We start from the raw sequence: 15,210 nt of genomic DNA on the forward strand, positions 1-15,210 counted from the left end.
TTCTCGTTCTCCATCAAGATGACAGCGTGTCCACTTGGAGACAAAAAGATCAGCCACGATTTTCAAAGGATTATTTCTAATCTTCATAGACGATAGCTTATAATGAGAAAAAATTCATCGTTTTCGTAATGATAACTCTTTTTCATTTCATTTTATCTAACTATTTCATGTAATAATAATAGCATATCACAGTAACCTTGTATTAAAATTTCTTAAAATTCTCCACAATAAGAATTTGATAAGAAATTATACATTATTATTATTATCATTATATTCTCATATTGGCAAATTTTAAGAACCTAAAAGAAAAGAATAGTACATTTTGTTTCCATTATCTACACTACAATTTATGTTTCGGTAAAATAAATGGAACAAACTTTTTAGATTCGTTTTGAGATGCACAACAAGGTAATTATATAAAATTAACTCTTTGTTAATATTAAACTTCGATATGTTTAAAATGATGATGTTATCTTATATTTTATTCAGATAGGTTGTGCGCTAAGAGAAAATCGAAGGGTGTCTTCGACATCTCGTCGGAACGCGACTTTCTTCGACAGAGCAAACACATTTCCGGCATGTTCGATAACGAAAAAGTAAAAGAGGGTTGATGCGAGGGAGGAATAGTGTATGCAGATGCGAGCCTATATCAAAAGTTCGCTTTCGTTGGGGTCCACGAAAAAGGAGACGATGACATGGCTGTGTCACGTAAGTTGACTCACGGCGAAATTGGTTTCGACGCATATCGACGAATGTCAAACTTTCATCATGATACGTTCTACTTAGGTAGACATCACCGTGTATTCGCAGAGCCACGAGAAGAAAAGCTGCGGATATTCCACGAAGAGAAATATACGCAGGAGGAATATACGTGCTCGCAATTTTGTTCGCAGTTCGTTTTACATATTGTATCATCCGACTTGTTGCTACAGGTATGTTGTTTCGCGCCTATTCTAGGAAAAATACTACTATCGCGCGCTTCCAACACGCACGATATAATTTTCCGCCGGATATTTAAGGCTTATCCCGGCGTAAGTGTGTTACGCTGATGAAAAGTGCGCAAGAATAAAAGCATGCAGTTGAACATGGTACTCACGATATCGAAATCCAGATTTTCGGCGATCCAATCTCGTCCTTGCTTGAACTCGTCGTGGAGACCCATGATGTAAAGAGTGTCCAATCCATCGACGATCGTCGCGCCCATGTTTGAAGCCCCGAAGATGCTAGCACTGTGACCTCTCTTCGAGATTGGTCTTAATTCGTTTTTCCCCCATGCGTATCTTACGTAGTTGTCCCAGCCGTGTTTCATCATCTGTGACAAATCGGAAGAACATTCGATCGATTAGTAGAAGTACGAATTTCTCATTCCGTGAATGAAAATATCTACCTTTTCATTAATATGAAATCATATCGACTATCCATCTCACAGTTAATTAATATTAATTAAGTAATATTCTGCTCGCAGTTATGACTATGGATTGGAGATTGATAACACTTTTAGAACCTGCACTGAACTAATCTGCAAACTAAAATGACTGAAAAGTCGAAAATGTTAAATTTTGAATTCATCCTCTTTTGTGAATTTTGATCAACTCAAATTAATTCCTGTTTCTTGTACATGTACCTCACAAATTTTGAGTAGCATAACTAATTCATAGTAGCACATAAACAAAACAGAAACAAGACAGTGATAAGAGACGCGCAAGATATATCGAAGATAGAAAGTATTAATTTATATTTAAGAATTTATTGATTTTACGATCAACGGTGTGACTGTCCATATATATCATCCATATAGTCATATATCAAGAAAATTGAGTATCTAGGATAACGGACGCGCAGTGCGAGCTATTCCGTGAATAACAGATATATTGCCGGGTCCGTCCGCACATTGACCGTTATTCCTGTTCCCCTTGATTTTTCGAGCCATTTGCCGGGCATCCGAGGTCGTAGTCGCTTCATCACATTTTTACGACACGGCATAATATAGAGGCAATATAACATCAAAAAGAGCTTGGTCAGTGGCACCGCTTCAAGTGGATCCTCGGCTCCTCTCTCTGTCTCTTTCTCTCTCTTCCTACCGCTGCAGTTGTAATAAAAAAACCGAAAATTAGAGAGCGCGGAGAACCGTGAAATGACAGTAAAAGAGAAACGCGTGTCACTTTACAACTACCTACGCTTTGAGCTATCCTCAAACGTAAATCGCATTCTGTTTCTCCAATCTTTCGCGACTTTTTACTCAAAGAGCAGTAAGAGACACGATCTGCTTAATTATATCATGACAGTCTATCAAGATCCGTTGGGACAATGTCAAAATTCTCGAGTATCGGAGTATCACGAGGGCGATAAGGTCGACAAGTACGAAAAAAGGGCGGAGCCACCATGCCGAAAGGCACGGTGTCGCGATAAAGATGCGAAATTCTGGGTTCTCTCTCGAGGGATTCCAGCGTCGCGTTATTACGTCGGCTTAGGAGGCGGACTGGCGATGCAGAAAATTGCAGAGGACGGATCGACGTCGACGTCGCGCGTCACAGCGTTCAACGCCTTCCGCCATTATCCACGTAATTGTGGATAATTTGTTCCGTAGAAACCGCAGCAAATGCACGGCACATGGTGGACTCGTAGCCGGTAATCTGGTTAACATCCATGTTAGGATTAAACCATTAGCCTCGATGTTGGCGGGCAGATCGAAGGGAAACGGTGAGGAGCGAAACGACACACGGGAAGGGAGAGGACGCGAGTCGAACATAGGCAAAACCTCATGTCGGACGTGTGGCCTTGTTCAATTATTCTCCCTTTGTTACGTCACTTCCGCGGTAACCGGATTCGCTACCTGGACTCGCCCGGAAGATCGCGTTTCTTTTTTCGCCTTTTGTAATCCGCGAGTAATCCATTAAAACCGCTTAATGCAGTTAAGCAGTAAGCACCGGCTCGGAAAACGCGGTGCACCGAGCGTGCGAAATACGCGCGAGATGTCTGTTTTAATTAGTAGCAAACTTATGCAAGATTTATGTTTATTCATATATGCATATCTGGAAGAAATTGCGAAACAGTGACATATCAAAGGAGAACACACTCGATAATCCGTGATCATTGAAACTGCTATATATGTTCTTGAAATTTGTTTTCCTTCAGCTCTTTCCTTTTTCTAATGCACTCTTACAAAAATAGAGAATTTATCATCAACTTTATATAAAAATTAAATGTCACGTAACCGTCGTCGTAAATATTGTATAATTGAGCATGTTGCTGCCGCAAACTTCCAGACAGTTAACTTCTGGACAGTTAAATTATAAAATTATTCAACTTTCATATGGCATACTTTCTATATAAAAGTCGAGTAATTTTATCATACTATCCTGTCTATTTATAAAACTTCGATAGTAGCTGCCAACTTTATTTTATAGTTTAATTTCGCATGCAATTTAACGGTATTTTCCTATGTTCAGTAAATCTGTCTCCAATTAATCCGAGCTTACAGATAAATTCTTTATTTCGCGCGTTACTCATGCGCAGACAAACCGCGGCAGGTTGGAGCATAGTAGGCGATATGAATTCTACAGAACATTCGTGGGAACTCTCTCGAGTTTCGAGAGAGAGAGATAGAGATAGAGATAGATAGAGAAATAGAGAGAGAAAGAGAGGAAACGAAAATATCCTTTCAAATTGCTTGTGCTCCACGCATTTCCATTAATAAACAAAATGCACGCTGGAAGGGAGGAAAAGCAGTGAAGCGGTCTCAGCGAAAAGGAACCAGAGGGCTAGAAGGGCAGAAGAGAGAGGAGAGAGCGGGACAGTGCTTCGTCGGGCGATTGAGTATGCATGGTGCACAAACAAAGCAAAAGCTTTAGGATACTCCAGGGGAGATGCACACGAATGCGCATCGACGGATCCGCGTGTGCGCGGGTGTATCGCCGATACCGGGCACGTATGAGTGTACTTAACTGTGTGGCGCTTTTATTTCCTCTCTTTATTTCCCGCGGTTTTCAATTTACGTTATTTATTGCCCTCCACGATCGTACCAGTCGTCGTCCCGCCGCGTCGGCGTCCCACCGTGATTTTGTGAAAGCACCCCTGCATAAATCCCCTCACCTACCCTCACAGCGTACCAGTACGCACGGACGCACGCGGAGGGGCACGTAGACCGCGTATCAACCATGCACACCTTCTAAAAACCAACGCCATCAGAAACATCGCGCTTCTGAATATACACGAGGTCCTCTCTTCTTTTTTTTTTCTTTACCTGCGCCATGGTGAGTCTGCACCGGGTTCGACGTCACGAAGCCTTTTAAAAACGCCCCGTGCGCGTCATAAAAATCTAACCGCGCCCGAGCAACGCCGGAAAGCAGATATGGTTGACCGGTTGCGGTCCTGAACTTAGTACTGATCGCGAGGGAAGAAATATTTTAATATTAAAAGATACGTGAGTAAATATCTAGGACTGCAACTCCAATAAAAACTCAAGTTTTTTTGATAGCAGTCAACAAAATTATTATAAAAATAAAATGTATTTAATTTTTAGGTGAGGGCAAGTCTTTATTAAAAATTTATGAAGAAAAAAGTTTACTAAATAGAACTGAATAGAATGCGTGGGTGGGGCAAACCCCATCATTAAAAATCTAACTTAATTTATTTCCTCGAGATGAAGCATTATTCGAGTGAACGTAGTTTTTTCAAGAATTTTCTTCTTTAATATTTAAGGAAATACGATGTACATATATACGTCGAGGAATTATTTTAAGAAATTATCGAATTTCCAGAACAATTTTCGGAAAACTATTTAATCCAATAATGCTTCATTTTTAGGAAATAGTTTGGGTTAGGTTAGATTTTTAGGTGGAGGGTTTCCGTATTGTCGAGCAATTATGATGGTCGTTACCTGGTCCCATTAAAATACAAACATTGCAATAAGATCTACTACATATTATACTTGCACGACTAAATGCGACTCAAAAGAGTTGCGGATGTTTTTCTCAGAGACTGAGAATTTATATGGCACGTATAAATTTCAGTGTGTAAAAGCCTTTGTGGATTTTTGTCAGATTAATGCATCATCATTAATTTGACAAAAGTCATCGCTATCGTTACTGATATTCGAAATTTCTTACTATTTTGTTATCCTCGTACGCGTGTAGGGTAAGGTTGCCACCATTGGACCGTTGCTTTCATTGAACCACTAAGGTATTTCGAAAACTAAAACGACTGTCGGCAAAAGAAAGAGATAGAACGCACGTGCACGCGTCCCCCGCTATCCTCCTCACGCTCAGTTCCATTGCAGCCGCTACTGCAGAGTGACACGCGGCAGTAGGGTTTAAGTACCAAAAAAAAAAATAAAACGTTTGAAATAACCACTCAGGTATATCTACTAATCGTGATTTTATTTTATTTTTAATATTCCCTCATGAAAGTATATTGATTTGAGGTGTTATTATATCGTTTAGTTAAATGTTCAGATCTAACTTCAAAATAAAAAATCGTCATCGTAAAATTTATACCTAATTGCTATGATTGAACCACCTAGTGGTTACTATGATTGGACCAGTCCAATGAAGGCTACTAAGTGACTTTGTTTTTTTATTCTTTATTTAGAATGGCACAGTCGTCTCAAAATGAAATAGAGTCACATCGAGTACGAAAAGAGCGTAGAAAGTACTACACATGGAACGAAATTAGTATGAAACTTGCCATAGAAGCTTTGCGGAAAAAAGAGATCGGTTTAAAGCAGCCAGCAGAATATATTCTGTACCGAAAACAACACTAAGACGACGATTACTAGAGTGTGCTTGTGTGAGCAAAGGTAAAAAAAGATACTTTTGCCCAGCCTGCAAAAAGTAATATAAAGTTACATAATTCTACCTTTTATTGTCGTTTTAAAATTGACAAAGATTTATTTGTGTTATGTTTAAAAAGATTTATGTTTAAAAAGAATGATATTTTTTTTGTTAGTTTGAATTTTTAAATTACGTATATTAATATAATAACTATCAGTTGTTGATTGATTTTGATTGAAGTTGTTCCTTTGTAACAGTTGATCTCTTAAAATATCTCTTTTTTCTATAATTTTAGCGTAATATTTTATAAACAATGTAGGTTAGAAACGTACCTCTAAGGTATCTGTGACTGATTAATAAATATCTATACTAGATTATTTTGATATTTTGTTTTTCTTATTTTTTTTGCCTTAGTTTCTTTTATTGGACCGATGGTCCAATGAATGAAACCAAGTGGACCAAAGAAGGTGCCAAAGGTCCAATCATGGAAACTTTTAATCTTTTAATAGTTTTTATTTCCTTTTTTAAATGTTGATTGATAGATGCTGAGACTTGTTGATTTTAAAGCTTAATAAATGTCACTTCAAATCACATTCTTAGTTTCACTTTATTACTTATAATTTCAAATTAGTAGACCTTCACAAAAAGGGGTTCCAATGGTGGCAACCTTACCCTACACGCATTTATCAGAAAATCTCACGAATACCCTTCGCGCAAAGTTAGATGGTGTTGCAAAATTGAAACTAAGTACGCGGTAAAAAGAAACACAAATGCATATGCATGTAACGTGTTGCATGTGCACCTCGAGTGGAGACGTGAGAGCAACGAAATCATGAGAACTACCATGCAAACGTTGTAGGAAATTCTACTCGTCTCTGGCGTCTCTTAGCACATATACGCGACATAGCTCAGCGCAATGCAACGAGTTTAGGTTTAGGTACAAGCGTCCAAAGACATTTTACATATGTATCTGTTTTCAGAGAGGCTGAAATGGCAGGAAAAAGAACGAAGGATCGCTGGTACAAGATAGAGAGAAAGAGAGGGAGAGAGACACCAGAAAGGGGAGAAAGTGAGAAGGAATAAGATAACAGAAGACCTCGAAATTCATGACGGTTCGTGATCCTTCAGCGGACTTTAGCATAATTAGAGCTTTGTTTATTATCGTCAGGCGAGCCGCGCATTGTATAAAAGCTCTCAAACTAACGCGAATTAATCTTTGCTAAGTGGAACCGATGGAACCGACATCCTCGTTTCTCTACCCTCACGCTATTCTGTGAAGATCTAGGATGATAGGTAGCTTCAGGAGAGACCGCGCCTTCGCTCTTTCACCTCCCCGTTCTGCTTCGCGAACTCCGCACTTCTATCATTATCCCATCCTCCCTTAACTAGCATCTTTCATTAAAGGAAGCCGCCACACCATTGTGCCCAACTTGTACGACTCGATAGACAATGCGACTTTGTCGGATTCCCGTAGCTGCCGTTCACGCTGCGTGCTCTCAGATCCTCCCACGAAATCCCTGGTTCTCCATAAGCGCTAATCCACGACGAAGGAAATATATCCTGCAAACGCTATCGCAACGAAGCGTTAGAAGTTCCAGGATCAGTGAAAGCACATCATCAATAGATATTGCTCCATGGTTTAACGAGGTATTGAACAATAATCAACAAAAATATTACTAGTATTTAATATGTACACTATAATATGCAAAATATAAGAGACCGAGAGAGATATGCAAAATTATATTATTTGAAATAAATATTAAATTCAAACAATAACTGTAAGAACAAAATCAAAATGCACGCAAAAATATGTTTATAAATATTCGATTCATTTGCTCTCTTACAAATTCTTGCAAAAGTTCGTATGATAAAAGCTATTTTTATTAATAAGAATGAGATGACATATAATATTTTAATCAAAGTATAATCGTTGCTATTAATAACCTTTGCTGACAATAGTTTAATCCCGCGCTGATAAAATGATTCATCGTTTGAGGCAATCCATTCATTTGTGACCTTACGAACTTTTTCAGGGCATCTATAGTCAGTTCTCCATCTGCTTTTCTTAAAATATCTCGTGATTGGAGAGAACGGCGATTATTTCAAGTTCGCGAAAACTCAATATCGCGCGGATACGTGCGATTAAACGAAGCACAGAAACGTGTTGTACGTACGGACATGAAAAATACACAAACGTTTACATCAGTATCCGTTCCGTGGTATGATAATGGATGGTCACGCCTACCGCATTAATCCGACTAAAAACAATTAGCTTGATTGATGGCTGCCCACGTTTCTCCTATAGGGATTATTCGAGCAGCGCGATTTTCCTCATTATATTTAAAATTGGCCGTCACGAAGAGGTTGTACAACGAGTTCAGCGCTATCGCTATAGTTTTTTGCCCACGAAAAGGAAAGAAACGTCGAGCGATCACGATAAATCCGGAATGTACGAGGGTGGCTCAAATATAAACCGGAATGTCGTTACTGCGCACGTACACTTCAACATAGATTCAATCAGCAGCACCGGTAGTTGAAGGGAAGTAACTGCAACGGTTGTATGTCGTATGCATGCGCCGAATGGTGTTTGGTCGGTGCTGATCGAGATGAGTGAGATTCATGTGTCTCTTGCGTAGAAAATCTTTGTTACAACCACAAGCAGACAAGAATCATCAATTATGTAACTTTTCTTTTTCTTCTCTTTTAGAAGCGATATTGTAGCAGTCAGCAAAGTTATCTAAAGCACCAGATATGAGGAATCTGATGTATATGTATGCACGGTTCAAAAGACATAGATTTCAAGTTATGTCAAATAAATAAGATCAAATTATTGTTGATCAAACTCCCTCTCCAGCAAAGTATAATCGCACATTTTCTTTGACAAGTACGTGCTCGCTGTACGTTACTGCATAGGAACACGAACCGATTAAACTTCAAATTGCGATGGTTGGATCAACTTGGTCATCCTACTAGATACATCGTGGAACATGATACATCTGCGCGCCGAACAATCTAGTTTGACACTTCACTAGACAGTTATCTGTCACTTGCACGTTTTTCCGAGCAGCTGTCGCTTGCTCGGAAGTTAATTGAGTGAGTTCCGGTTGGTTATTTCTGAAGCAAAATTCATGTGTCAATATGTCAATTGATTAGAAATGAGAACACGAACAATACGTTTTACATTAATGCAGCTTATTCCGCAGGCAAAATTAGTTTTTTTGTTTCGTCAGTTAATTGTTGATTTTACATTACGAAAATTCGATTTTATAAACGTTAGAGAATACTTTAGGAATCTATTCTTTAACAAATTTAAAAACAGAATAACCAGAAGAGTCAAAAATAATACTGACAGATACTTGCACACTTATTTTGCTAACTTTTCACGTAGCATTATTAGATGTAAAATGTTTTTACAACAGCTTATTAATTTCGACTCGAATCAGATTGGAAGAAATTACTCGTTTTAAAGGAAATTTCGTTTCATTGCTCACTGTCACATTCCGTGCTCACTGCTCGGATGGTTTCCTCCTATTTTCTTTCTACCCAGTACCCGTTGTAATTCAAACGTGAATATTGATGTGACAGGACGAACAAAGGATCTATCAGTTTTACCTTACGATCCTTTTTAATTTCCGCCTTTTCTGTGACGCCGCAGTAACGAACGACGCAGCGAAAACTGCGGTGAACAAAATGAGTTTTCGAAAAAATCTGTGCAAGTTCAAATACAGTGGTTTAAATACAGACCGTAACATTTCAATCTCAGTAAAATATGAAAAGTTCAATCATTCTCAAAGAATAACATGTAAAAGATATAATTATGAATATACAAAAACGTAGAAAAACATAATTATATTAATTATAAATGCAAATAAAGATAATAGTAAATTAAAATTATATAATCATATCGAAGCACTTACCTTTTGCATTTAAATGTCCCTCTTGCACAATTTCGATCTCTTTTAAACCGCAGCATGCAAATTAAAAGTTTAATGCAATCTTACCTCTTTAACTTTTTCACGGCGTTGGTTGGTTACGTCGTCCAAAGGCGGATTGGGCGGTCTAATCACGTAAACGCCAGGAGTTGACGCGATCGGCGGTCCGACCGCGGCAGGCTCGGACTGTTTATACTTGGCATCTAAACGCCGATTTTGATCGTTATCCCTATCTTCAGTTTCAGGCTCGTTCTGTCCAGGAACCACGTTGTCCTGTACCCAGGCCGGATTCACTTGCTCATTGCGTTCTTCCGGCGCAACGCCTCGATCGACGGCGCTCGCAAGATTCTCGCGTCGTGTCACGATCGTACCAGTCAGCAGGAGAATTAGGATCACGGACAGCAGTCCGCTGATCGCCAATCTTTGCATGAGCCTCATGTCGTCTAGACACTTGCCGCAGCTTGACCAGCCGCCAGGAGTCTCGGACTGGATTGCGCTCGTATTGGCAAAGCTGCGAGGATAATGCAAAGTTCTTTGTCACAGCAAAGTCAAGTAAGCAAAGTTCTTTGTCAAACGGATCACTGATCGTTTCGATAGCACCTTTCCGATGTAATGACAGCCAGCAATTATACACGTCGAAAGCACGAACACGTGAGATGTATGGCATATACATCAATTTAATTATCGCCTCGTTAGATCGAAAAAATTGTTTTAGAGCATCCTGACTCATCGATCAAACGCAACTCTCAGGATGCCCCAGAGGCAAAGCAAAGTTACACGATAATAATTTAATTCCCGGAGCTGTTCAATCAATTGACTACATTCATGTAATAAAGATTTCTCGTGTCGTTGGATGACTCAATATTCTCATCGATCACGAAAATCGAATCTAAGGGAAATGCTGTTGTCATACATCGGAAATTACGACGAGTACGCGTCAAATTCGCAGCGTCTTGGCTTACTTACTTGCTAGCCACCTGTTGTACGTAATTCGAGCACAAATTCGCTCACTGCGAATGTGCGACTTTTTATTCCGTTTCTTATGGTCGATATGCCTTTTCAGATTATTCCTTGGAGATAACGTAAGCCGACGAAGTTAAGCAACAACCGATTAGGCCTTGCGATTATCAGCAACTGTGAAAAAAGAAGGTATCGACCATGTTACGCTAATCAAAATTCCAAACGAGCAGGCGGAATCGCTCGGACGATCACTGATTGTCTGCAATACAGTCGTCGTGTTCGAAATCACCCGAAACTGTCGGCGGCACGTTCGTTCGCTTTGAATCGCGGGGCTGATCCACCTAAGCGAATGTAATTTTTCGAGGAGGTCGATTACATCAAAGCGTCGCGAAAAATATTAAAGGCGATACGTATGCCGAGTACTGCGAGAAACGGCAAGCGGTATCGCCGATCGGAAGAGAGGAATCGAGCGAAGACGAGGAGGTGAGAATTAAAGAAGGCGAGATACTTTGGAGATTTCGAAGACTCTGCCGAAATGTGATCGCTGCATTTTTTATTGAGCCCGAGGCATCGCGAACGGTCTCTCCGGTCCACTCTGCATCGAGAACCTGCGTGCATTTTATCGCCCGGTCGCTGCAGGCGTTACACCTGCAGATCTCGATTTTCTTTCTTTTTTGCCACGCAACGTGTACTTCGGCGAGACCAAAAATTCCCCGCGATGCCTGCACGCTTGTTATCTATTTTCCGGCCAATTGTGAACTTTTAAAGTGCAAACTTTTCAGAAAGTTATCATTGAGGGATGCATAATGAAAATCACTCTTGACTCCTCGTATATTTCATTCTGTTTGCTCTTCTTGCAGACGAAATCGTAGATTGCATCGTAATTATACACAGAATCTAAAACTATTCGATATATTACCTATAAGTTTAAAATTATACTATTTGAATGCAAAAAGAAAAGTAAAAAAACTGTGCATTACTCGCAACGATAATTCTGTCTATATTTTGTTTAGAAATAAATGCTCTAATAATATTAATATAAATGCCACGTGTGTGATATACTAATAAAGCGAGAGAGAAATGACGTCAAAGCTAAACAGCTTTGTTACGTACTATAAGCTTATCATAAAGAGAATTGGGTAACACAGCTTTATTTTCACTTCGTTAATAAAATGACAAGTTAGAGGGTGTGAATTCTACGAACTATTGTGTGTTAAATTATTCAAGAGGCTATAGGTTTACAGTTCGGCAACTGTCGATACTGCAAAATATTGAGGTCAAAAGTTTGAGATATCAAAGTTCAGGTCAAGAAGAAGCAGCGTTCCAACGTTGATTCAACTCGAAAGAGACGGCCAAGATGGAAAAAGGGTGCGAGAGGGGAAGGAAAGAAACAGCAGGGAAAAAGGATGCAAAGAACAAGAGAGAAAGAGAGAAGGGAGAGCTGCAGGAGGGAGAGATAGCGCGTGATGGTGAAGAGGGGAAGGGAAGAGTGCAAGAGGAAGATAAATCGTTGAAGCTGCACTCGGTGGCCAATAAATTGTGCGGCACAGCCCCGAGGTTACCAAGATTGCTACGTGTCACATTCTTGTGGAAAATTGGACCGATGGAAGTATCTTAAAGCCAGGCAAATACGCGTTGCGAATGGACACGTGAACACATGAGCGCGTCAGACCACCCACCCGTTGGCGAAGCTGCAGCGAAAATGACGGCTACTCGCGATAATTGCGGTCATTCCCTCGGTCTCCGATAAGCATGATACAAATCTCTATGCTTTTGCTCAACAACAAGGAAGTGCACGAGAACCTCAATTCCACGTATTCACCTTTCGAACATTTGCATTAAACTAATTGCTTGTTCGCGCATGACCTCCCATTGATGTATTTCGTAATGAGATAGATCGTTCTTTCCCTAAAGAAAGAAATTTCCTTTTCAGAATACAAAATCATTCTTCCGAGCTTATTAGTCACGAAGGAGATGAGTAGTCGCAGATCATATCTGTTACATCCGACATGACTAAGCGAAGCAAAATTGGGTGCTGCTAGAAAATGAGCAAGACAAAAAAAAGCAAGAGACCAAGAGAGAAAGGATGCAATAAAAGACGCGGACATCGAAGAGGGAGCGGGACATCGAAGGGACAGTTTGACCAATCTTCCACTTCGTCCGAGGTTTTACGAAGGGGGTAACAAATAGGAGAGGCGAAGGGGAGGACGAAAACCAAGGAGGCGGCGGAAGCACTCCAGAAGTTTACGAGAGGACCGGTGCATGAACACGTCAAGGTGGAGCCCGGGGCGCATCGGTGGTTACCGTCCCGAACGTCCAGCGCGTGTGTGAATTCGTATGCACGTGTGAGCGTGATATACGTATACAGGCAGAGGCGGCAAGGACCTTGGAACCTGCCCAAGTCGAGTGTCGGGACACACTGTACCTCACTCTGAATACCCGGCATTAAAGCCAACTATAACGCTTTGGATCTCGATTATCGGCGATTCCACCGCCGAGGACAAGATATACGACTCCAGGACGGAATGCCGTTAAAGAGCGCCGTACCGCATTTAAACATTCGGGACATAAAATTAATATATTTGACAGGTGTATTAGCCATCCACCCCAAGTGACCGCGCGTCCGATTTTATCGCCACATTAAATTCGCGGCTATACAAATTCGAGTCATTAAGAACAAAACCGGAACATATTTTTATCCAGATTATTCAAACACCGACGGTTTCTTTTCATGAGGAACAAACCGTTATTGATTTCTCTCATGCAACTGCGCTGTAGATTGCGCTCTGCGGAAAGCTAGCCCTTTTTGACGTAACTTTCGCTATAATTTCTTCTTGTGAGCACATTGCTTGCGTGACGGTAACGTATCCTAGCATTTGTTCTCGGCGTACTTCGTAATTTACTCGGTGCGTTTGCATGTTTTATGGACGTTATATAAAACGTCGGAAATATATGGCGTCTCAAATATTTAAAGTTCGCTGGGGAATACGAGGCGAGACCTTCTCGCTTCCCATCCAGCCACGTTTGAAATTTCCACAGTCAATCTCTCTTTGCGCCCTCCTCACCGCCTCATACCCGCCCGTCTCACCTTCCTGCAGAAACCCACCACGCAAGTCTGCAGAAGCTCCGATGGAAGTTTGCTTTCGTAAGCGAACGTACCGCTTCTCTAACTAGCGCAAACGGAAACAGCCAAGAGAGCAAGAGGGAAAGAGAGAGAGGAAAATTGATCAAGGAAGACAGAGAGAGATAGAGAAAGTCCAGCCGGTGGTTCTCGGGCGGGATCGGTGCTTACTAGCGAATCGTACCTAAACTCCGAGGTTTGATTCCACCTCACTCTCCAACGATGCAGCCTGAGACTTTGGCCCGGAGGTATATCTACTTAGTTTGCCAACTCATTACCCAATTATCGTTATAAGATCAGAAACTGGTCTGACTTCGTAGCAAAGGCGGATCGAAGTAGTCGGGCGGAAATCTAAAGCGATGCTAATTGCGCCCTTCCGCGATTCGAGGGGCCTCATTAGATATTCAGCGCGTGGTGGATATCCGAAAATAAAGTTTCACGTCGCAGCCGAGGCCGTCGATCTCGCATTTGAATGACTGCGTCGTAAAGGAAGAGCGAACGATAGAGAAAATTACCGCGTAGCAGTCTTCCACTTTCGATCCACTCAAACGAAATGGTCCAGTGACCAGGCGATTATTAATGAAATCAGGAATTTCCATGGCGTCATTTAACGATGATGACCCAGTCCAGCATGAATGTGGGATTGTAATTAACAATCCTCGTCAGCAGCCGCACATTGGCGGTGTTGGACATGTACCTTAGTCCACACAATAAATGTGTGCGCGGGAAGCCGAGTGACCGAAGACAATGCGGGCAACGCGTTAATCCCAGGATACCGCGGTGTTTATCGCGGTTCATCCAACCGGCTCGAGGCTGTGGGTGGCTGTCCTACGGTTTCTCCGTATCAAGAGCTCCGCTTCCCGCCAGCTTTGTTGCTGGTAATATCGAAGTCACCAGCATTCGCGGCCACTAACTTACATCGTGCGATTAAGTCAAGAACTTGCCACTTCGTGCACCGAATAGCATCACAACAAGTATATCTATATATCCAAGATGAGTGAAGTTAGCACGCCGACATCAGAATCCCATAATTTTGATTGGAGTTCTTTTGAAGCTTCCTTTTGAAGAGCTCTCTATCATTTAAAAATCAAGTTTCAGCGATTAATGCTATCATAACTGCACCTAACTTCACACCCGATTTCAAGATCAGATAGTTCTGAATAGCTCATACGATCGACCCCGTTCTACCCCGGAGATTTATACGTAGGTACAGTAGGCAGTCCGCATTATTGTCCTCCGTGAAAAATGATTTCAAGTATTTGACATGTTTGTTCTGCAGCTGATAGCATTCGCATAGTTTAACAATTATATTAATATTTCATTATCGCCGTTGTACATGTGATCGTGCGTTCGATTAAATGCCATTATCCTGATTCGCGTTAATGCCTTTAGTGACAGTTTATATGGTTATTACATTACATTATAC

The 15,210-nt window shown here is 40.9% G+C and overlaps 2 protein-coding genes and 1 long non-coding RNA gene across 12 annotated transcripts in view; 2 read left to right on the forward strand and 1 right to left on the reverse strand.

The window, feature by feature from the left end:
• LOC105286029 (mannosyl-oligosaccharide alpha-1,2-mannosidase IA) overlaps window positions 1–15,210 on the reverse strand; it is a 738,960-nt gene that overhangs the window by 469,730 nt on the left and 254,020 nt on the right. For 2 of the 3 annotated variants that reach the window (XM_026972917.1, XM_026972919.1), the window contains exon 3: window positions 1,097–1,312. In XM_026972917.1, the coding sequence (XP_026828718.1) occupies window positions 1,097–1,312 (216 nt within the window). Of the gene's footprint in view, window positions 1–1,096; window positions 1,313–9,772; window positions 10,215–10,669; window positions 10,808–15,210 lie in introns of those variants that run through there. The other variant, XM_026972918.1, reaches the window with a different exon arrangement.
• On the forward strand, window positions 103–10,075 carry LOC109611417. 8 transcript variants are annotated; one of them, XR_003407100.1, is made up of 5 exons: window positions 103–708; window positions 787–932; window positions 6,752–7,418; window positions 7,805–8,864; window positions 9,943–10,031. XR_003407100.1 is itself a non-coding variant. In XM_026973053.1 (4 exons), the coding sequence occupies exons 1-3, from the start codon at window positions 631–633 to the stop codon at window positions 6,852–6,854; spliced, it is 327 nt and encodes a 108-aa protein (XP_026828854.1). In that variant the 5' UTR covers window positions 103–630; the 3' UTR covers window positions 6,855–6,883; window positions 9,943–10,023. The 8 variants fall into 8 exon arrangements, 1 of the variants encoding a protein (XP_026828854.1); XR_003407101.1 differs by lacking the exon at window positions 9,943–10,031 and having other exon boundaries at window positions 7,805–7,990; window positions 8,077–9,564; XR_003407102.1 differs by lacking the exon at window positions 9,943–10,031 and having other exon boundaries at window positions 6,752–7,064; window positions 7,176–7,418; window positions 7,805–9,564.
• LOC109610657 overlaps window positions 10,769–15,210 on the forward strand; it is a 44,583-nt gene continuing 40,141 nt past the window's right edge. Inside the window, exon 1 of the long non-coding RNA XR_002193796.2 lies at window positions 10,769–10,852. This is a non-coding gene — a long non-coding RNA (uncharacterized LOC109610657). The remainder of the gene's footprint in view (window positions 10,853–15,210) is intronic.

This window comes from Ooceraea biroi, chromosome 10 (genome assembly GCF_003672135.1).
Source record: "Ooceraea biroi isolate clonal line C1 chromosome 10, Obir_v5.4, whole genome shotgun sequence".
Classification (NCBI taxonomy): Eukaryota; Metazoa; Arthropoda; class Insecta; order Hymenoptera; family Formicidae; genus Ooceraea; species Ooceraea biroi.

Bases quoted from the DNA above. Each gene is read 5' to 3' on its own strand.
- LOC109611417 (XM_026973053.1), top strand. From the start codon at position 631: ATGCAGATGCGAGCCTATATCAAAAGTTCGCTTTCGTTGGGGTCCACG. The intron at 709-786 runs GTAAGTTGACTC...CGTTCTACTTAG, and splicing joins CGATGACATGGCTGTGTCAC to GTAGACATCACCGTGTATTC. The intron at 933-6,751 runs GTATGTTGTTTC...ATCTGTTTTCAG, and splicing joins CATCCGACTTGTTGCTACAG to AGAGGCTGAAATGGCAGGAA.